The sequence below is a fragment of the Leptodactylus fuscus genome, chromosome 9 (assembly GCF_031893055.1).
Source record: "Leptodactylus fuscus isolate aLepFus1 chromosome 9, aLepFus1.hap2, whole genome shotgun sequence".
Lineage (NCBI taxonomy): Eukaryota > Metazoa > Chordata > Amphibia > Anura > Leptodactylidae > Leptodactylus > Leptodactylus fuscus.
In genome coordinates, this window is record NC_134273.1 from 51073899 (window position 1) to 51097592 (window position 23694).

The 23694-nt window shown below is 42.0% G+C and overlaps 1 protein-coding gene across 1 annotated transcript in view; it reads right to left on the bottom strand.

Annotated features, from left to right (window-relative positions):
• Positions 1-9137: 9137 nt before the first annotated feature.
• The window catches only part of NTMT2 (N-terminal Xaa-Pro-Lys N-methyltransferase 2), a 51604-nt gene continuing 37047 nt past the window's right edge, over positions 9138-23694 (bottom strand). The window contains exons 3-4 of the mRNA XM_075287753.1: positions 14175-14424; positions 9138-12090 (exon numbers count right to left, since the gene is read on the bottom strand). Of these exons, the coding sequence (XP_075143854.1) occupies positions 11834-12090; positions 14175-14424 (507 nt within the window). The 3' untranslated portion in view covers positions 9138-11833. The remainder of the gene's footprint in view (positions 12091-14174; positions 14425-23694) is intronic.

The window sequence follows — 23694 nt, forward strand, 5'->3', positions numbered from 1 at the left end:
ATGAATGTCTCAGTAACAGAGGCCCAAATTTTCATGGGGATAAAAGTGTTATACCAAAGGGTATAAATAAAAACTACAAAGATGCCTTATAAAGCATATATATAGAAATATAATAAAGTTATACATATCAGAGTATGGTGACATAACATAACAAAAACAATATAAATTAGTTTTATTGCCATTATTTTTGAATTCCGCAGCATATAGGTAATATGTCATTTTTGCAGCATAGTGAACTCTGTAAAAGTAAAACCTGGTGCAAATGCAGTTTTTTTTTCTAATTCTGCACCATCCTGAATTTTTATTTTTTTCTGTATATTAAATAACCATTATAAATGCATTTTGTCCTGCAAAAAATAAAATCTCACATGGCTCCGTGAACACAAACATAAAAAAGTTAGGGGGCCACACGGTGGCTCAGTGGTTAGCACTGCAGCCTTGCAGCGCTGGAGTCCTGGTGTTCAAATCCCACCAAGGGCAAAAAACCATCTGCAAGTAGTTTGTATGTTCTCCCTGTGTTTGCATGGATTTCCATCCCGTATTCCAAAAAGACATACTGATAGGGAAAAATGTACATTGTGAGCTCTATGTGGGGCTCACAATCTACATTTATAACAAAAAATATATATAAAAATAAAAAAAATAAAATAAAAAAGTTATGGCTTTTGGAAGGTAGAAAGTAAAGAGCCAAAATAAAAAAAATGACTGTAGCAGGACGGGGTTAATAACTTATAAGATTGATTAAAACATCGGAGAAATCAGTTTCTAATATAGTTTAAGGTTAAGACCCCACATAGCCTTAGGCCGGGGCCCCAGCGCTTTATTGCTGCGGGATGTCCCGTGGGGCCTTAGCCTCATAGAGTTTTTCTCTATAGACTTTTTGCCCATATTATACCTATAGGGAAATCATTTCTGCAGGTATAATTCACATGCTGCAATTTTCAAAAACACTCTTGCCATGACGTTTCCGCAGCAGCAAAAATTCAGCATTTTCTTAATGTAGGGCTTCAGTTTAAAACAGATTGAGCAACGTACTACCAAAACCAGTGTGTTTGGAAATAAATAATTTGACACTGAGACCAGTGATAATTCAGCTAAATTCAGTTTATTTCATACATGTAATAATGTAATATCTTAAATTATAGTTCACTTGTAGGGCTAATAATGATACAAAAGTTTAAGGAGGATCTCTACCATCTATAGGGTAAACAATAACATTACACATTAAGGCTTCCCTGATGAATTTAAAAGATTCAAAACATTTGAAACAGTTGAAGTTATCTGGGGATTTTTCTAATCCTCATTCACATTCTAGGTAAACAATTCTGTGACTTGAAAAAAAAAGAGAAAATTAATTTGTTTTTTACTTTCTAAACTGTAAACAATTTATTGCAGTTATGTTTATTCTCCCACTACCTTCTGCTTACAGTTCTACTTAAAGAAAGGCCGTCCATAATGATTCGACCAATGTCGCCAGTTGCTGCCCACCACAATGACAGCATTAAAGAAAGGTGTATCATTATATAGTATCTTCAACTGGCTACATTAGGTTACATTATCATGTGGAATAAAGCCCCATAGCCACCAGTATGCTGTTATCCAGGGTAGTAATATGTTACAATGATGTTTTTCTACTTGCTTGCACTTTAGGCATCATAAAGGAAAAGAACATTGAAAGTAGCATGCTTCCATAGGCCTGTATATGGTCAAGGAGATGGAGCAATACTTCACAGAAGATGGTTCCCCATGGTGTGATTGACATCCTGCAGGCTAAATGCATCATCATAAACTATGTCCAGTAGTATCAGGTGCAAGTACCTTGAGATTGACCTGTTTCTACAGAATACATACCATCCACTCCTAACCAAAGTGTATCCTCTGCAATAAAATGTTTCAAGCAACTATTATGATAAAATATCACAAAAGAGACAGAATATCTTAGGCCATGCAGTGTCATATAACATTATATTATAATATTATCTCCACTGCGTTGTTATAAACCTAAAAGTATAGGCCTTAGCACTAGTGTATCCAGGAACTGATTCACATTTAGAATTCCCTATATTGGACAAACATCAAGACCAATGAAAGTCAATTGAAAAGAACACAAAGTGCACATATTAGATTGTTTAATGAAAAACACCTCAACGCTTTGATCAAAGAAGAGATTTAATAAAACACACAGTTTAAAACCTTTGTATAAATAAAATAAGAAATATTAATGTTTGCTTTTAGAAATTGTTGGCAATGTGGGGGTCTGATTCCTTATGACCAGTTTCCTTTAAATTTAAACCTGAAATGTTGAAGTTTTTACACTGGTCGTTGTGTCTTACACTGTAGTGCTTACACCTTTCAGCAATTATCTTTCAAAACAGCTGCTATTAAATCGATAAGTAAAACTTCTCTGTAACACTTCTTCTATAAAGCTGGAGATAGCAAAGAATATACCAAACAGAACAGGCATATTTTCTTGAATACATTTTTGCAACTAAAATCAGTTTCATTCACTTGAAAGTGAGTGTTTTGATGGCAAGTGCGTAGATAGTTCCATTCAGATGAGTGGAATAGTCACAGACATTTCTGTAACAAATTCTGCTGTGTTTGAATTTAGGGTCCATTCACACGGAGGAAAATGGCGCTGAATCTGGTGTTGAATTTTAGTGCTAAAAAAAAAGCCTCCCATTCACTTCAATGGGTTCCTTTTTCTGCTAGCCTGCTGCTCTCCCTCTCTCCAGTCCTGAGCCTGGTATTGTTGCTGTTTCCATTTTTTTTTTACCATTTCTTGCCCCTCTTACTCAATGACTGTTTCTAAACATGCAGTGGGAAAAAAAAACTAAACAAAAATGAATTATCTACAAGATATACAGATTTTTTTCCTGTAACACTTATTAATTTGTGCAGCTTTTTCTTGTGTATGATGTCTGTGATTTCAAAGCATTATCCATTTGACAAGTGTATTTAGGCCGTGTGAACCATAAATACTTTAATATCCTCCTAACTGATGTATTATGTATAGAAAAATAGAATACAATAATCTACAAATAGAAAATAATAGCAGATTACAAAAAAAATATTTGGTTCAGTATTTGGTTTTTATTAGTTACACTAATAGTATAATACTGCAGTGGTGTAAACACAGAAGCTCTGCCTGTGCCATCTCTATACAGCCTGGTCCTGACTCTCACTCCTGGAGTCACTGATTATCAGCAGATTACCAGAGGATTAACAGCTCCGATAAAGTGATCAATGCTGATCATGGCATAGAAGTTGTTAGAGACAGGATGCTCCTTCTCTTCCCCTTCCCCTTCCCCTCTGATATAGCCACTGCCTCCTGGCTGTTACATATAAACTTATTATGCCCAGCCACAAACCCGTCCTAAAAAAAAAAATATAATTACCATTATTTATGAACCATTGAAGTCAAATGGTTTTTATCCCTACAGTAAACACCATTAAAAAAAACCCTATCACTGGCAGAATTGTTGTTTTTGGTCACCTCTCCTTCTAACCTACAAATGGTGCCTAGAAAAGCTACAGCTCGCCTTGAAAAAAACAAGCCATTATAAAAGTTCCTAAATTGATAAATAAAAAGTGTATGAGGTTGAAGCCCCATGTTGCGAAAATGCAGCCATATTGCTGCTTAGGAAATGGCACGGAAAAAAATCTGTGTTTTATAGTACATGCAAAGTAAATGAGATTCTGGCTACTCTCATACACACATTGCAGAAAAAACTCCACTGCAAAAAAGCTGCAATCCCCCTACATCCAACAGCAGCACAATGCAATGGGGTATTCCTGCCCCTGTGTGCTGTTAGGACAGATGGAATTTTTAATTAGTCAAAGCCTCCCCTATAAGAGGTCAGAGAGACCTCCCCCTGTTTTTTTCTGTCCTGTGTGTAGACAGGTGGAGGTAGGGAGGTCTCTCTCTCCCCCCTCTTTCTTTTTACCTGAGCTCCTTGGGCTTGGGTCTTCTTCTTTCCTTGGAGATCTCTGAGGGGTTTCTTCTCCTTGGGGTCCCTGGTTGTCGGGAGTATGCTTGTCTCCCTCTCTCTCTGTTGCTGCTTCTTGCCAGAGTCCCGCGTGCTTGTGGGCGGTGCTGCTGGCGGGAACCTTTGTTGCTGCGCTTTGAGGTGGCTCTCTGACTGGTCGGCATCACTTCTGGCCAGCGCCTTTGTGGTCATGCTCCCTTCGTCACTTCCGGTGGGGGAGCGTGTCCAGGAGCACGCTCGGGCATTCATCTAGTGATACTCCTCCCTTGCTATTTTTTAGCCGCATTTGCAGCATTTTTATTCCCTATTTACTAGGGTTTCTTTTCCTCCCTTAGATACTCTTTTTCTTGGGAGTACTATCAAGAGGAGGGAGGGGGCTCACTAGCTCCGTCCCTTCTGGTTTCTCCCTTCCTCCAGAGTATTTAAGACTCTGTCTTCCTATGCTATGCTGCTTGCTCTGAGTTGGATCAAGATGCCTAAGAAGGCTATCTGTGCTTCAGACAGAGACAGCGACACTGGTGATTTCCTTCCTCCTTCCAGAGTTCCTAGATCCTTTTGGGCGGACCTGGCTTTAGAAAAGGTCATGCAGGCCGAGTGGAAGTGCCTGGAAAAATCATTTTTTGCCTCTAAGAGATTTAAGTCTCTTTTTCCCATTGTGGAATCCCAGACCAGATGTTGGGGACCTCCGCCCAGAGTTGATATGGCTCTCCAAGCTCTCCAAACGTACGGTGGCCCCTGCAAAAGATGGCTCAAACCTGCAGGATCCCATGGACAGACAGACTGAGGGGTCTCTCAGACGTGTCTATTACACCGCTTCAGCTCAAGCCTCGGTGGGTATAGCCGCAAGTGAAGTTGCGCGCAAGCTGCAGAGTGACCTCTCACTGTTAGAGAGAGACATCAATTCATATTATAATATATTATCCTTTATGTCTACCATCTCTCTGGCAGCAGATTTTTTGGTGGAGGCGTGTTCTTACCAGGTTAAGGTTGCCTCCAGATCCATGGCACTATCCACCGCTGCTAGACGCTGAAGCCATGGAGAGCTGATAACGCCTCAAAGTATAAAATTTGTGCTCTCCCCTTTGAGCCTGAGAGGCTGTTTGGGAGAGAACTTGACCTGATCATGGAAGGGTTAGCGGATAGTAAGGGGAAATCTCTTCCCCAATCATTTAGGGGTAGAGCTGGACCTTCCTTTCGTAGGAGGAGTTCCCTAGACAGTCTTCCAGAGGCCAGAGGTGCCCGGGAGGCCAGTTTAGGGGCTCCGGCCATTGTTATGGCAGGGAATAAGAGAGAAAGAAGCCGTCATTTTGACGTCCTCCTGCCTCCTCCCGTGGATGTGTCCCTGGCGGTTGGAGGTCGTCTTACATCATTCCTTCCCGCTTGGCGGCATTCCATTCAGGATCTGTGGGTAATCTGTCTAATTCAGTTGGGTTACCAAATAAATTTTGTGTCTCCTCCTCCAGAGGTCTTCAGGAGAACGCATCGCCTTTCCGGCCTCATCACAGCCCCACGTCTCCAAGGACTGTTCATCATCTCTTACCTGGACGACTGGTTTTTGAAAGCCCAGTCAGAAGAAACTCTCTCCACTCATCTAAAGTTGGCAGTGACCTTTCATCAGGAGCTAGGCTGGTTAATAAACTGGCAGAAGTCAGTTATGGTTCCATCTACCTGGATTCAGTTCCTGGGATTTATTGTGGAAAGTGTCTACTTGGCATAATATTAATCAGGTCATTTCTTTGCCATCTTTTTTTTTTTTCTTCTCCCTCTTCAGAGGAAGAGGAGAGGTTGCAAACCTTAGACCTGGTAAGATGCCTGCAAATCTATCTGGAGTGTACTAGATCCTTCAGGAAGTCTGAGAACTTACTAATTAATTTCTTTGGACACAATACAGGGATTAAACCTTCCAAAGCCACCTTGTCCAGGTGGTTGAAGGAAGCAGTCCCAGGGTCTATCTGCTCCTGAGTTTCTGCGTGCCAACTCTACTTGGGCAGTCTCCACTTTCTATGCCAAAAGGCATTCTGTTTCTCTGGAGCAGATCTGTGCAGCTGCTACCTGGAGTTCTCACCTTACCTTTGTCAAACATTACAGGTTAGATTGGCGTAGTTCAGAGACTATTGCCTTTGGATGTTCAGTATTGTCATCTGCATGTCAAGAGGTCCCTCCCTAGTGGGGGTTTTGCTTGCTATCTCCCCATTGCATTGTGCTGCTGTTGGATGTAGGGTGAATGGAGGATTATTTAGATAATCTGTTTTCCCTTAGTCCAAACTGCAGCACAAGCTTTCCTCCCATCTTTTTATTTTTTCTGAATACCTTTTTCGGAGTTATTTTACTTTATAATTAACACGGAGTGGGGGGGGGAGGTCTCTCTTAACTCTTTTAGGGAAGGGTTTGACTAATTAAAAACATAGGGGCAGAAATCAACCAATGCATTGTGCTGTTGTTTGGACTAAGGAAAAACAGATTATCTACACAATCTTCCATTTTCAAAAACATTCTGATTATTGAAAATCACAGCTTGTTAATTATACCTGCGGAAATGCTGCCATTTTCTCTATGTTTCATAAGGGAAGAAAATCTGCAGCAAAAAGATTGCAGGAAAAAAAGTGATGCAATTGTTTGTACAGCATTTTTTAGCTGCATTTTTCTATGTGGGGCCTTTGCATGAATCTCAAAATATGGTGCCCCGAGCACCTATGTAAATTACCATAATCGTAGTGAAATACCGAAAAAAAGTTACAATGTCATTTTTATTTCAGAGGCCCCACGATGCAGAAACGCAGCTTTTTTTGTTGCTGCGTTTTTTTGAGCCAAAGCCAAGAATGGATACAGAAGGAATGGGAAATATATAGGAAGTGCTTATATTTCTCCCTTCTGCTCAATCCACTCCTGGTTTTGGCTCAAAAAAACGCAGCAAAATCTGCAACAAAAACAGCTGCATTTCCGCAATGTGTGGCCTCAGCCTAAATGTTGGGAAAAACAACTCATAAATGATTGAATTGTAGATTTTCTTCATGTAGCTCTCATAATGCAAGTTAAAAAGAATATTATATCTCCACAGAACTGTGCCATTTAAAATTACATGTCAAACTGATGTTCAAAATGAAGGACACCAACACAGCCCAAAAAGATCCCTTTATCTATAATGGAGTCTGTTGGGCTTCTATTCCAGCATCCGTCATTTTAATGGATGAAAAAGTCCTGCATGCATGAGAAAGGGATCAATTATAGTGAATACCCTGTATAGATATACCATAGGCTGTATATCTTTAAATGCCACTGGGTATAGCAAAAGAGAATTATACCTCTCTAAAAGTCAATAATGAAAAGTTGCTACCTATGCGCTTCACCATGTTTCCAGTTTTCACCAGTTTTCAGGTACCCTCCTTAGAATGTATTCAAATACAAGCAAGTTATTCCACAGCTATAAAAGGCAAAATTATTACATTAATCCAGCCATCCACCTACAGTAATCCTGCTTTACAATGTGTCAATTTTCAAATACAGTTAAAATCCACATGCCCTAAAGTGCAACTTTTACCACCTGCCTTGATTTTCACCACATACAACTTCCCCCAGCCTTTGTTGTGTTTGGGTCCTCAGACCCCATGATACCTGAAAGCGGAATACTGGTGAAGCACAATGGTAGCATCTTATAATAGAGTACACAGCTCACTTTACTTCCTTGTGAGAATAAGGGCTTATTAACATAGGCTCAGAATCAGCATTTAGCAAGTGCAGGTCAACAATACAGAATGTAGATCACTACTTATTTAGCTCCATTTATAAGGGACAGGATAGTATGAACCAAAAAGATTTTTTGTGCTTATACTAAGTTGTTGTTTTGTTTTTTTTTTGTTTTTTTTAGGAACATAGAATATTTGGTCTGTGTAGTACCCCACATGCACACAACCACACTTTTAATGCGCAAATGCGGATCCATAATTGTGGATTATAGTGCGAACACATGCATCTCTATGGGCCCAGATACACACCAAATTTTTTCCTGCCAAACAAGTGTAGGGGATCATACAAGTCTTTTTGCGGATCTGTGTTTGGCATACTGACATCTTTTTTGTGGATCAGTATTTGTGGATGGTATTTATGGTCTTGTGCAGGAGGCCAAATTCTGCTGACAAATGAGCAAATGCTAATTCATTGGCTGAGCACATCTTTTATACAGTATAAAAGATGCTTAACATATTAATATTGCCCTGTGTAAACAGGGATGTGTTTTCAACCATCAGTGAAACTGTATGAGAGAGGAACAAGTGCAGTCGTGATTGTTACACCCCATGCAGTTTGCATAAGTCATAGTAAAAAGCAAATATAGACGACTGCCATTCAACTTGATGTATCAATAACTGACACTTATCCAGCGATATATTTGCCTATGTAAATGAGTCTTTATGGTGCCGCATAAAAAATGTGATTACTCAACCAATGAGCATTAGGTCTTTACAGGCACCTTTACATATGCCAGTGATCAACTGTTCATTGGTAGAGAGTCTTAAGCTAAGAACACATGTTGCAGAAAAGATTTTTCAGCTGTTTTAAAATATGGGTTGAACAGAAGGGAGTCGTATAAGAGCTTCCTTTAGGGTAAGTTCAGACTGAGTTTTTTTGGTCCGGAACCTCAGGCGGATACCGCCTGAGGTTCTGGACTAAAAACCGGGTAGCCGCGACTGAAAGCCGGTGCACTGCACTTGCATCCAGCCGCGCACTCTGCTTCGGATTAGGCCCAATGAATGGGCCAAGTCCGGAGAAGAGAATGCCTCCAGGCCGAATTGCAAGGAGAAACGCCTGAAGAATGAGCATCTCGCTTCTTTTTCCGGAAGCCAGAAAAAAGACCAGGAAAAAAGACCTGACCAGCTCCCATTGATTTCAATGGGAGCTGTCTTTTGGTCAGGAGTTTGAGGCCGTATCTTCCCAAAAAACCCCATGTGAACTTACCCTTAGATTTCAGCAAAGTCAGCAACAAAAAGCAGCTATTCTGCAACATGAGGCCTTTGTCTAACTAGTCAAGCACAGCTCTGATTTTGCTGACCGTCACATCAGGGCTGACATGACCTATCACTGGACTTGATATGGAAGCTCTAGTTACAGTGAAAGTGTATAGTTTCAAAACTACATACCGTATTTTTCGGACTATAAGACGCACCCAGGTTTTAGAGGAGGAAAATAGGGAAAAAAAATTTTGAAGCAAAAACTGGTAAAATATTTAATATATGGGAGTTGTAGTTTTGCAACAGCTGCAAGGCCACATTGACAGGTGATCCTGCAGCTGTACGGGGATGCATAGAGTGTTTTTTTTTTGCGGGGCCAGAAGTACTTTTTAGTTATACCATTTTGGGGACCATATATTGCTTAGATCACCTTTTATTGAAAAAAAAACCCGGTGGTTTATTATATATGATTTTCTACTTTTATATATATATATATTCTAGGGACAGGAGGTGATTTATAACTTTTATTTATTTCATATTTTTAAAGCTTTTTTTTTTTTTTTTTTTTTTTTTAAAAACTATTTTATTCCCCCCCCCCCCGGGGCTTGAACCTGCGGTCACTTGATTGCAAGTCCCATAGACGGCAATACAACTGTATTGCCGTCTATGGGACATTCTGTGTATTAGTATTACGGCTGGTCATAGACCCAGCCACAATACTAATATAGCAGTGACAGGCCTGGGAGCCTCAGTAGGCCTCCGGCTGTCACCCGAACAGGTCGGCTCCTGCGATACCGCCGCGCAGGAGCCGGCCTGCAACTTTACAGGTACGGGGCCGGTGGGGACCGGCCCCGGGGGAGAAGAGGCCGCTTATACAGACTGCATACCCGGCATCCGCTGTACTAGAGAGGCGGATGCCGGGGAGGGATAGACGCCGGGGCCTGAGACATCGCTACAATCCTCTGCCCTGCATGAAGCCAGCAGCGGGGGGACGGAGGAGCTGCTGCTGGCTTCATGCAGGGCAGAGGAGCGCAGCGATGTCGCAGGCCCCGGCACCTGTAATGGCGTCTATCACTTGCCGGCTTCCGCCTCTCTATTACAGCGGATGCCAGGCGCCACATTCGGCCTATAAGACGCACCCTTCTTTTCCCCCCAAATTTTGGGGAAAAAAAGTGCGTCTTATAGTCCGAAAAATACGAAAAATTTTGCAAAAAAATACTGATGTCTAAATAAGCACATTGAAATAAATGAGTATGTATGGCGTCCACGAAAACCGTTGACACCATTCATATGTCTGATGCAAACATTATAGTAGTAATAATGTTCCTCCAAGATAAAAAAATATAAATAAAAAATAAATAAATAAAAGTCCTAATATAGTTAAAAAAAAACACATTAATAAACTTCTCCCAGTCATGTCCAACACTCCTATGCAATTCACCTTATAAAAAATTACTTAGCAATAAAATTAAAAATGCTTAGTGTGAAATTATTTTTGCATTGTGTTTACCGTTGTTAAGCTATTTATTGTTTATACCCTATATGGACAAAAGTATTGGGTCATACCTCTTAATCATTGGATTTAGGCGTTTAGGCGAACTTAGGCGAATTTAGGCGTTTACCATTGCCACTGCTATATAAAATCAAGAACCTAGCCATGCAGTCTGTCGTCACAAAGACTGATGAAAGAATGGGTCACTGAATTCAAGCATGGTCCTGTAATGCCACCATTGCAAACATTTCATGAAATGTCTTCATTCTTAGATATTCCATGATCAACTGTGATCTAAGAGTTTAGGAACCACAGCAACCCAGCCTAGAAGTGGCAGACTATCTATGTGAAGTTATAGAGTGCTGAGACACATAGTGCAACAGTTGCTTCCAACTTTGTAGGAAACCTTTGTCTGTTCCAGCATTAATGTGCTCCAGTGCACAAAGCAAGAGTCTTTTAGACATGGTAGCGTGAGCTTGGCATACTAAGGCCCGTTCCGCATCTGCGTTGGGGCCATTCTGTTTGTCTATCTACATTAAAGATGTGGAGAGAAAGTCCTGCAAGCAGCACTTTTCTCTCCGCATTTTCGCGTGGAAACCACACAGACCCCATTCTAGTCTATGGGGTCTGTGGGTTTCCTTAGGTTACTGCTTTTTTATGCAGATAGGTTTCCGTTCGGGGAGTCCCCAAGTGGACTACCTAAACGCAGATGTGGGAAGGCCTAAAGTCCATGGATTTAAAATGGGATGTCATAAAACCTTCTGTAGTTGAAATCTGTAGGTGTATTAATATTTTTGCCCCTATAGTGCATGATTTACATATTTTTGCCATTGTCAACCATTTTACTACTGCTTTTACTCTGTATGGAACTTATTGTTACTGTTACTTTTCATTACATTAGAATATTACAGTTTTCCCTGCACAATAGCAGATGGATTTATAACAAAGTAAAAAATATGTTTTCTTCCTTTTAAGTAAACACAACATAATTCTGACTCACGTTCAAGGACCAAATAAAAAAAAAAATATTGTAGTAAGTTGAAAGGGTTAAGGGCGTTTCATTTACTGTATTTCAATTCCAAAATATTTGTTTGTTGTCACTGAATGAGATCATTAACATTATAGGTTATATTTAGAAGCAGCAGATTCATAAATACTTAATTATTCTCCCAATTGGGAAGTGAATATCATTCAATCCAGTGTGGGCCTTGAATATACAAATGAAGACTAATTAATGATACAGTAATTTATAGTGTTATTATACCGTACATAGTGTCGTTTAGGGTCACACAGCATGTTCTAACCGTTATCTTATTTTTATACTCCTGTAATATCAGTAAACAGATGTTTTCTATTTCTGCCGAACAAATTGCTACTATGAAGCTCTATGAATAAGGAAGAGAACATGTCTACTGTATTGCAAGCATCCAAATAGGAACACACTGCTCTGGAAAACCTTGTTGTCTTTCCTCTGCAATGACTGACATTCCAGTCTTCTCAATAATGCCCTTTAATATATGAATGTCTCTGATAATACTGCTGTCCATGGGATCGATTCTGCAACCTTCCCTTCCTACATTATCTTTCAGGATGATAATTCCATTTTCTTTTAAACCATTTTTGCAGCGTAGCAGGAACTGTGCGAGATCCTTGTCTGTCAAGTGAACTTTAAAGAAAAAAAAAAGATACAGAAGAAACACATTAATGAGCAGCATTTCACTAAAGTTAGTTTATAGTGAATAAGCCCCCCCTACAGGGAGAGCATCTAACAGTAGGTACATAACACCGTTCGGGATTCCGTTCTTCAGGTCCGTTTGGGGACCTGAAAAACAGAAACCGTGTCCGCTTATAAAGATTAATAATGGGGTCTGCTTGCAGGACTTTCCGCATTTTTCAAATGGAATAGGGAATGAGCACTAGCGTGAACCTAGCTTTAAAAGAAGAGAATATCACTGAATAAAGGAGTGCTAAAATGTATCTTTTACTAATATAATTTAAAATAGGTAATATATGAACTATATCATTCTGTTACAATGTATCAGCGTCAGTGAGAAGGATACAATGTAGCCAGATTACGAGGGTTGTCAATATTCCAATAGGGTCTCATGTATTATATCTATTGGAGTAATGACATTCCTCCCCACTAGCAAATGCAAAGACACTATTAAATGTCCAAAAGAACACTGAGCAGTCTCCAGTAGCGTAACTAAAGGCTTAAAGGGATCCTTTCTTTCAAAAACATTTTTTTCTAACTAACATGTCGGAATAGCCTTAAGAAGGCTACTTGTCTCCTACCTTTTGTGGTCTTCTCCACGCCGCCATTTGCTTGAAATTCCGTTTTTTCTCGGTATGTAAATGAGTTCTCTCGCAGCACCGGGGGCGGGCCCCAGCACTCAAACAGCACTGGGGGGCGGCCCCAATGCTGCGAGAGAACTCTCCAGAGCCGCCTCCATTTACTTCTGGAACGAGGTCTTCACTGCATCTTCTTCTGGCGGTAGCTTCTAACTTCTAGGCCTCGGGCCTAGGGCAAGCTGACTGCGTATGCCTGCCGGCCACGAGAAAATGGCCACTTCCAATACTGTGTAAGTGGCCATTTTTCTTATGCTTCTTTCTTAAGGCTATTCCGACGTGTTAGTTAGAAAAAAATATCTTTGAAAGATAGTATCCCTTTAAAGGAATTCTATCATTTAAAAAAAAAAAAACATTTTTAAACAAAATTTTGCTGTATTGGACCCCAAAAGTTGTGATGTATCCCTGTGCTACGCCTGCATCACAGGTCCCTCACTATAATCTTGCGCATGTGTGAAGTGCTCCATGACCGTATCATTTCTCATTCAGTACTGTGCATGAATTGGCTATGGAGCTATTGGGGCATGCACAGTACTAAAGAGGATGACAATATAGGGAAAATACTCAGTAATGTATTGTACTGGTTGGCAGGTAGTCAGCACATATGCAAGATTTAAAGGGGTTGGCCACTTTCAGACCAATATTTACAAATAAATGTACAATAAAAAGTTATAAAATTTTCCAATATACTTTCTGTATCAATTCTTCGCAGTTTTCAAAATTTTGGCTTGCTGTCATTCGTTCTGTTACTTCTAGAGGATAAAACTATGACCATGGTCATGTGATTTACGGTCCATTGTCATGTGATGTACACACAGGTGTACAGCGGATTACCAGGCAGCTGTCTGAATATTGTGCTGTGACTGTAACAAGTGGCACCTGTGGCACCTGTGTCCTCAGGAAGTAACAGAATGAATGACAGCAAGCTGAAATCTAGAAAACCGTGAGGAGTTGATACAGAAAGTATACTGGAAAATTGTACATCTCTTTATTGTACATTTGTTTGTCAATATTGGTCTGAAAGTGGACAACCCCTTTAAATAAAGGAGCTGTGATGTAGGCTATTAACAGGAAGTTAACCATTTCCTCTGGTGGGTCCCTATGCACATCAGTCCAATGCTGGATGTGCATTTACTCCCCACAAAGGGACCGTTTTTGGTGTTGTTTTCATTTGAAGGCTACTTCTTCTCCACTTTTCAACCAGTCACATTGATACAATTTTTCTTCAAAATAACAAACCTAAGTATATTAGAACCAAACCACTTAAACACGAAACTAAACAAATCTTCAGAGGTTCTCCACCCTGGATAGCCCCTTTAATTTTATTTGAAGGTCTGAAACAAGTGTGAAAAGATTAAACCACTTTATATCCATTATATTGTATATAGAGTTTGTACCAACCTGACACCCACTGCATCCAGATTACATCATACTTCCTAGCAGGTGGTGTGAAGTCTTGCAGACAGTAGCAATATAGAGTTTCCACCCGATCAGCTACCTCTTCTAAATAGTTTTGGGCTTCCTCTAAAAAGGGCTCTGTCATATCCACCAGCTCAATATTATTAAAAAAATGTAAGAGGACATGTTTGCTCACTCTTCCGATTCCTGAACCACAATCAAGTGCAAAGTCAGTCCCAGCTTTTCCTGGACCCTACATGGAAATAAAAATGTTGAGTATATTTTACAACTTGGCAGTAAATTGTATTCATATGACCTTTAACCCCTTAGTGACCAAACCTTTTTTCTATTCTTCCGTTTTCACATACCAAGAGATATAACTTTTTAATTTCTTGCAAAAAGTGTGAGGACTTGTTTTTTTGCACGACAAATTGTAAAGTTTAATAGTACTATTTTGTGATTTTGGTAATGGCTTGAATAACTTGCTATATCTCTTCACTGGGTCTATATGATTACATCGGTAACAATTTGTATACTTTAAATCAATGTTTGTAATTTGTTTCACAACTTTTGCAAAGTAAAATTCCTTTCTAGTAACCTTTTTTGTTTTTACAAACATAAATGCATGAGGGCTTATTTTTGCAGGAAGACATGATGTTTTTATTGATGGCATTTTGGGGAATATAAATACTTGTGAAATATAAAGTACTTTAATTGTTTTTTCTATAGTTCTAATATTTTTTTTCAGTGGCCAGCTGACAAAAAAGTGGCAATTCTGGTAAAAAAAAAAAAAAATGTTCTTATTTTATGCTGTTCACAGATTGTGGAAAATTACATTACAGTTGTATTGCTCAGGTAATTATGGATGCAGTAATACTCAATATGTATGTTATGTTTTAATTAATTTTTTTTTTGTATTTACAAAACATTTTGGGAACATTTTGGGCAGACCATGAAGTCAAACAGGGGTGCTGACGCCTAGTTGAGAGCCCCCATTCCCCAGACAATAAATGCACAGACAGATGGTCAGGACTGGTTAGGAAGGTAAATCAGGGACAGGATGCTTTCTCTCTTCCCTCCCCCTCCCTTTCTCTGGCTGTCCTCTGCCCACCAATGAGAGGGCTGAGGAGAGCCCAGGAGGCGGGGCTTATCTCTGCCGAGCTGCACACAAGAGAAGAAGAAGAAGCTGCTCCAGGAAAATGAAACTAAAGCTATACAGGTACATACTGGGGTTACTATACTTATTAATATCAGGCATTTGGGGTGATTACTTTCTTTTTAGTAACTCCATGTGCCTCACATTAATAGCAGTTAACCCTTATCATGTCCCTCACATTAACCCCTGTGTGCCTCACCATAAGAATTACTAATATGTGAGACATATGGGGGTAATAGTAATGAAGATACTTTATTATTACCTCCATGTCTCTCACATATCAGTAACTCTTATGTGAGGCACACAGGGGTTAATGTGAGGGACATGATGGGGTTAACTGCTATTAATATGAGGCACATGGACTTACTAAATTGTAATGCACATGACCAGATTTTTTATCCACAAATGATCTTGGTATAGCGGTCAGCGGGTGACGTGACATTATTTAGTCCTGTAGGGACCACTATGGGACATAATACTGTGTTCAGGGGCCACTATTGGGTATAATACGGTGTGCAGGGACCTCTATGGGACATAATACTGTGTGCAGGGGCCACTATGGGACATAATACTGTGTGCAGGGGCCACTATTGGTCATAATAGAGCGCGCAGGAATGCGTAGGAGGGACTCGGTCGAGATCTTCAGTGTCGGGGGGGCCCCATGTCAAAAGTTCGCCACGGGGCTCCGCCATTCCTAGTTACGCCACTGTACAGAACATATAACAACATCACAGCGGGGTCCTGACATTGAGTGATTAAACCATCCAGTAGCAGTTTCTGATTATAGTTATACAGTATATGATTGTAGTTGAGGAGATAAATACCATCTCCTCTAAGTGACATACGACAAGTGGGTGTTGAATTAAAAGCCAAACTATTAATTCTCTCAACCTCTACAGTAAAAATAGATTACTGTTGGTCTGGCAGATGCCTGCATATATCATATTTAGTTTATTAGGCTAGCGGCTTCCATATTTCTTCTGCTACATGTTGCTTCAAGTGATCTGTCATCCACTATCAGCCGATCGATATACTGAGGTGATGAGGTAAAGGTTCATCCGAGGAAGCTTAATAGTAAAAGGTCAGCAGGGCTTGATGGCCTTAGCCCAAAACTCTTGAAATTCTGCTGTGATGAGTTAAGCAGAGTGTTGACATCACTTTTTAATCGTAGGCACAGGAGGTGCCTATATTATGGAAGTCATGTCTCAGTGCCAAAAGTTCCTACTAAAATTGTTGACCTATTGCTCTTCAACATAATGAAGCAATGTTGAAGAGCAATATTGGAAATAATTTTTAACTTAAGCCATTGGTTTATAATCAGAATGATCCATTCAATTTGCAAACAAAGAGGTATTAGCATAGATGATACAGTAATCCCAATGTGATTGGGATAATGTTCTTGATTCTTCTAGTGCAATCAATACTATTAGTCCATTGTTACAAGCAGTGTCGGACTGGGGTGTCTAGGGCCCACCAGTGGAATTATTTCTAGGGGCCCACCATCAGGATCCCTGCAAACCAGTGATACCAAGACAGGGCGGTTGAAGGTAATAACATATCAGGAGCCATGCTGCTCACCCGCCATACAATGTGCAACACTGCACTACCTAAACCTATTGCTACATACTGTATGGAAAGTGAACAGCGTGGCTCCTAGAAATGTTACCATTACCTATAGCCGCGCTGTCCTGGAACAGCTGATCTGCAGAGGTCCTGGCTGTTGTGTCATCACAGATGTAATATTGATGGTCTATCCCAGGGGTAAGGCACGTACGGCTCTCCAGCTGTTGCAAAACTACAACTCCCAGCATGCATACTGGCTCTGCTGTTCTGGGAACTCCCATGGAAGTGAATGGAGCATGCTGGGAGTTGTAGTGTCACAGCAGCTGGAGAGCCGAAGGTTCCCTACCCCCGGTCTATCCCAAGGACAGATCATCAATATTACAAAGATGGATAAACCCTTTAAAGATTTGTCCAGGAATTGGAGCGACCCATGTGCTGGGAGGGAGGTGTAAAATAAAAAAATAAATAAAAAGCACCTTCACCTGTTCCTGTTGTTCCGTTGTCCGCTGCCAGTGTCCATTCAGTCTCGCGCCGATGCACCCATGCTGGGAGTCCTGCACCTCTGAAACCAATTAGGTCTCATTTCTGGAAATCCTGTATCTAACAGACACAGGCGGGGACAACGGAGTGCTGGGGACAAAAGCTCAATGAAAAACACCGTGGAAAAAAATATATTGGGATTCACTGCAATTTTTTCCCACAATGTTTTTTTAGTTGCATCTTGCTGTTGCGCCTAATCCTTAAAGAAGACCTTTCACGATCTGGGGCACATGAGGTTTAATACACCGCTAGAAAGCCAACAGTGCGCTGAATTCAGTGTACTATTGGCTTTCACGTTCTGTGCCGGTACCGTAGATCTTCATCGTCAGAAGGGCGTTATGACAGTCAGTCCGGAACGCCCTTCCTCACGGTAGCGTCTATAGCGCTGTACTATGAGAGGGGTCGTTGCTTACCAGCCAGCGATGACGCTGAGCGCCTATAGAGCTCTCACAGTACAGGGCTATAGGCGCTGCTGTGAGGAAGGAGCGTTCCGGACTGACTGTCTGAAACGCCTTTCTGACAGTGAAGAGCTACGGACTGATAGCTCCTCTCCGGGGGCACAGAATGGGAAAGCTGAAAGTGCGCTGAAATCATCACACTGTCAGCTCTCTAGCGGTGTATTAAACCGCACCTGCCCCAGGAGGTGAGAGCTCCTCTTTACCATCTCAATATACTGCACACCACACTATTCTGACGATAAACCATAGAAAATTATGCCTGGACAACCCCTTTAATTTTCCCCCCAAATGCCCCACACTTTAAAGAGGTCGTCCAGCATAATTTATTTTTTTTGGTTTATAATTAGTTCTGGGAGGTGAAAAACAAAGTACACATAAAAAAAACCCCAATCATCTGTTCCCAGTGCTCCGGTCCTGCAATTCTGCTGCTAGTTACATGCCAGACTGGACCGCACTGGGAGACACTGGGACAGGCAGACTTCCCCCTGCACACTCCGATCGGCAGTGTGCTTAAAAAAATAGAAAATGTTTTTAAGGGCTCGTTCACATCTGCGCCCGGGGTCTCCGCCCTGCAGGCATTTTTCAAACCCATTCAAATGAAGTGTGTGTCCGTAAGCTCCTGTGAGCGTTTTGTGCTCACCGCGGCAAAACGTTTTTTTTTTTAACCAGACACAGAGTCGGACATGCAGGACTTTGTGTCTGGTTTAAAAAAAAAAACGGTTTTGCCGCAGAGAGCATAAAACACTCACCGGCGCTCACGGCCAGACTCGAACCGATAGGTTTCCGTCTTCTACATGCAGAAGATGGAAACCTCAGAATGGAGACCAGACGCTGGTCTGAACCTAGTGTTAACTGTGTTTTGCTCAGTAGGGCCTAATCCTTAGTGGCCCCTGCACACAGTATTATCCCCCATAGTGGCCCCTGTACACAGTATTATGCCCCATAGTGGCCCCTGCACACAGTATTATCCCCCAGAGCAGCCCCTGCACACAGTATTATGCGCCATAGTGGCCCCTGCACACAGTATTATGCCCCATAGTGGCCCCTGCACACAGTATTATGCCCCATAGTGGCCCCTGCACACAGTATTATGTCCCTCAGTGGCCTCTGTACACAGTATTATGCGCCATAGTAGCCCCTGCACACAGTATTATGTCCCTCAGTGGCCTCTGTACACAGTATTATGCGCCATAGTAGCCCCTGCACACAGTATTATGTCCCTCAGTGGCCTCTGTACACAGTATTATACCCCACAGTGGCCCCTGCACACAGTATTATGCGCCATAGTAGCCCCTGCACACAGTATTATGTCCCTCAGTGGCCCCTGCACACAGTATTATACCCCACAGTGGCCCCTGCACACAGTATTATGCGCCATAGTGGCCCCTGCACACAGTATTATACCCCACAGTGGCCCCTGCACACAGTATTATGCGCCATAGTGGCCCCTGCACACAGTATTATGCATCACAGTGGACTTCCCGAAAAGTGAAAATGTGAATCGGGCCTAATACATATAACATACATTTACACACATACCTTCATATACATACACACACACACACCATTCTACAAATATACAGGACTCACACAGTATATCAGACACTTTACACAAATATACACACATTAAATATACATATTTTACCCCAAAAATGTACTTATCCCACAGAATGGCCCCTGCACACAGTATTATGCCCCATAGTGGCCCCTGCACACAGTATTATACCCCACAGTGGCCCCTGCACACAGTATTATGTCCCACAGTGGCCCCTGCACACAGTATTATGTCCCATAGTGGCCCCTGCACACAGTATTATACCCCACAGTGGCCCCTGCACACAGTATTATGTCCCATAGTGGCCCCTGCACACAGTATTATGTCCCATAGTGGCCCCTGCACACAGTATTATGCCCCATAGTGGCCCCTGCACACAGTATTATGCCCCATAGTGGCCCCTGCACACAGTATTATACCCCACAGTGGCCCCTGCACACAGTATTATGTCCCATAGTGGCCCCTGCACACAGTATTATGTCCCATAGTGGCCCCTGTACACAGTATTATACCCCACAGTGGCCCCCTGCACACAGTATTATGTCCCATAGTGGTCCCTCCACACAGTATTATGCCCCATAGTGGCCCCTGCACACAGTATTATCCCCATTAGTGTCCCCTGCATACAGTATTATGTCCCATAGTGGCCCCTGCACACAGTATTATACCCCACAGTGGCCCCCTGCACACAGTATTATCCCCCATAGTGGCCCCTGCACACAGTATTATGTCCCATAGTGGCCCCTGCACACAGTATTATACCCCATAGTGGCCCCTGCACACAGTATTATGTCCCATAGTGGCCCCTGCACACAGTATTATACCCCACAGTGGCCCCTGTACACAGTATTATACCCCACAGTGGCCCCCTGCACACAGTATTATCCCCCATAGTGGCCCCTCCACACAGTATTATGCCCTATAGTGGCCCCTGCACACAGTATTATCCCCATTAGTGTCCCCTGCATACAGTATTATGTCCCATAGTGGCCCCTGCACACAGTATTATGTCCCATAGTGGCCCCTGCACACAGTATTATCTCCATTAGTGTCCCCTGCACACAGTATTATGCCCCATAGTGGCCCTTGCACACAGTATTATCCCCCACAGTGGCCCCTGCACACAGTAGTATTCCCCATAGTGGCCCCTGCACACAGTATTATGTCCCATAGTGGCCCCTGCACACAGTATTATGCCCCATAGTGGCCCCTGCACACAGTATTATCTCCATTAGTGTCCCCTGCATACAGTATTATGTCCCATAGTGGCCCTTGCACACAGTATTATCCCCCACAGTGGCCCCTGCACACAGTAGTATTCCCCATAGTGGCCCCTGCACACAGTATTATGTACCATAGTAGCCCCTGCACACAGTATTATGTCCCATAGTGGCCCCTGCACACAGTTTTATCTCCATTAGTGTACCCTGCACACTGTATTATTCCCCACAGTGGACTTCCCGAAAAGGGAAGATGTGAACCAGGCCTAATACATATAACATACATTTACACACACACACACACACACACACACACCTATCTACAAATATACAGGACTCACACAGTATATCAGCACTTTACACAAATATACACACATTAAATATACATATTTTACTCAAAAAATGTACTTACATTTGGCTGTGTCCTATCTGTCCTGTCTGGCTGTGGTGAAAGCTCTTCATTTACAGCAGCCGGCAGACTTCCCCCTGCACACTCCGATCTGTGTGGGGGAGGGGCAGCACAGCTCCTGCTAGTGACGGCAGTGTACAGTGCAGGGAGCAGAGACGCACACTCGCACTGATTGCTACAGGGGCCCATTTTGGCACGGTCAGGATCCCGATCGGGCCCCTGAAGATCCCGATCGGGCCCCTGACAAGTGCATTTAGCTAAAACTAATAGTCAGGCTCGGGGGCCCACCGGGGGATTCCCTGGTGCTCCGGCGGGCCAGTCCGACCCTGGTTACAAGACAAGTTGGGCAGAAGGCTTGTGGGACTACCAATGGTCACTTGGGTTCTAGACTAGCTGACTGTTGCACAGTGGCAATTGTGTGTCTGATTGTGTGCTATTGATTTTAGAGGGAAGAAAAAGTACTGTAAGTTTTTTCTGGTAGTTAGAGGCAGCCAGGATGTTGATATTGTTGATAGTTACTTTTGAAAAGATTTCTTTAAAAAGGCACGAGTCAATTATTTACAGTACTTAGCTCTTATAATGTGTGTAATAGAATAGCAATGTTCTATAAGCCTATACTAGTAAGTGCAAATAATAAGAGAATTGGACCAGATGTTTTGCGGATGTAATGGAAAGGAGGATGTTGTTTCAGTTTAGGGCGATACTTAACCCAAATGTTATATGAATTGGTCCATATAAAGCAAAGAATATTTAGTAACAGATTTGTTCAACTAAAGTGACTGACGTGTTTTCACATACACACAGCTTTACTCCAGGTTTCCATAACAACTGATCGCAGGTTTTTCACTGATATCCAAACTGAGATACACACGATCACATGACACTTATGGACACACATATAAATGACATACAAAATACACCAGTGCAAAAGTGGGCAATTCTTATGGTGCCACTACACAAAGAGAGGAATATGCAAATCTGTCTCCCAAGATGTAAATAGGGAGACAGTGTCTCTGTTATGCTGCCCTCTATAGGAAGCACCCTGAACATCATGCCCGACTTTCCCAGAAGCCTTTACTGCATAATGTGGGATTTTTACCAAGTCCGTTTCTCAGCTACAGGCGGCCGTTTCTGTCTGGTTGGACCTTATCAGTGCAGCGTAGAGAGAACTGACTTGGTAGAAGTGAGAGGCTGAGAGACCAGATTATGAGGATAATGTCACTCCTTAAGGAGAGACCACCTATTAGTTTTGTGGAGACTTTTACAGCCATAGTCACTCCACTGTAAGGGAACCGACATGAGCAGCAATGGTTAACAAAATACTGTGAATATACTGGTGTTTTTTTCTTTTTATTTTAAGTAAAAATGGTCAATTTGCCTGCCTCCATTTCTAACTGTACTGTACAAGACATGTGCTCAGTTTAATCATACAGTAGGAGAATGTAAGATCATGGTAGAGTTACAAAATGGGAATATGTCTGGCCATTTCAAGGATGGTTGGCATGATATTGAGCTGAGATGACATTAACATCTTTATTTGTCCGTGCAGATGGCATAGGAGTGATAGCCAGACCTCAGTAGCTGTCTGCTGACATAATGCAACTCGACGGGTTTATATCATGTACTTAATTTAACCTAACTTTGTTAATAGAGTGAAATAATCTTAAAACCTTGTTAATCCAGTAGGAAGTTATTAACATAGCGCTAGACAGGCATAAGAAATAATGCACTCAGGCAGAAACCTGTAATCATTTACATATCTCAGTTATGTCTGATTAGACACGGGGTCGTTTCACAAGTTGGCCTAAAAAATGCCTCCATTGCTGTCATATAAAAAGGCTCTCAGAGGCTACTTTTGGACATTGTACTTTTTGCTGAGAGATATCTGACTGCTAGACTATACCCATGCGCAGAGGTTTTGCCTAGTTTACAGACATTGAAAGGGGGCTCTGTGCTGGACTGAGAAAACTGTGATAAGCTTCCCACCATCTAGGTCGTTCTAACCTAGCTTTTTGGAGCAATGTTTACATCAAGGCATACACACATGGCGAACATGCTTTGGACAGCCCAGACAAATCAACATTAGGCTGGAGCCCTACACTCACCGGCCACTTTATTAGGTACACCTGTCCAACTGCTCGTTAACACTGCAACTCAGTGCATTTAGGCATGTAGACATGGTCAAGACAATCTCCTGCAGTTCAAACCGAGCATCAGTATGGGGAAGAAAGGTGATTTGAGTGCCTTTGAACGTGGCATGGTTGTTGGTGCCAGAAGGGCTGGTCTGAGTATTTCAGAAACTGCTGATCTACTGGGATTTTCACGCACAACCATCTCTAGGGTTTACAGAGAATGGTCCGAAAAAGAAAAAACATCCAGTGAGCGGCAGTTCTGTGGGCGGAAATGCGTTGTTGATGCCAGAGGTCAGAGGAGAATGGCCAGACTGGTTCGAGCTGATAGAAAGGCAACAGTGACTCAAATAGCCACCCGTTACAACCAAGGTAGCCAGAAGAGCATCTCTGAATGCACAGTACGTCGAACTTTGAGGCAGATGGGCTACAGCAGCAGAAGACCACACCGGGTGCCACTCCTTTCAGCTAAGAACAGGAAACTGAGGCTACA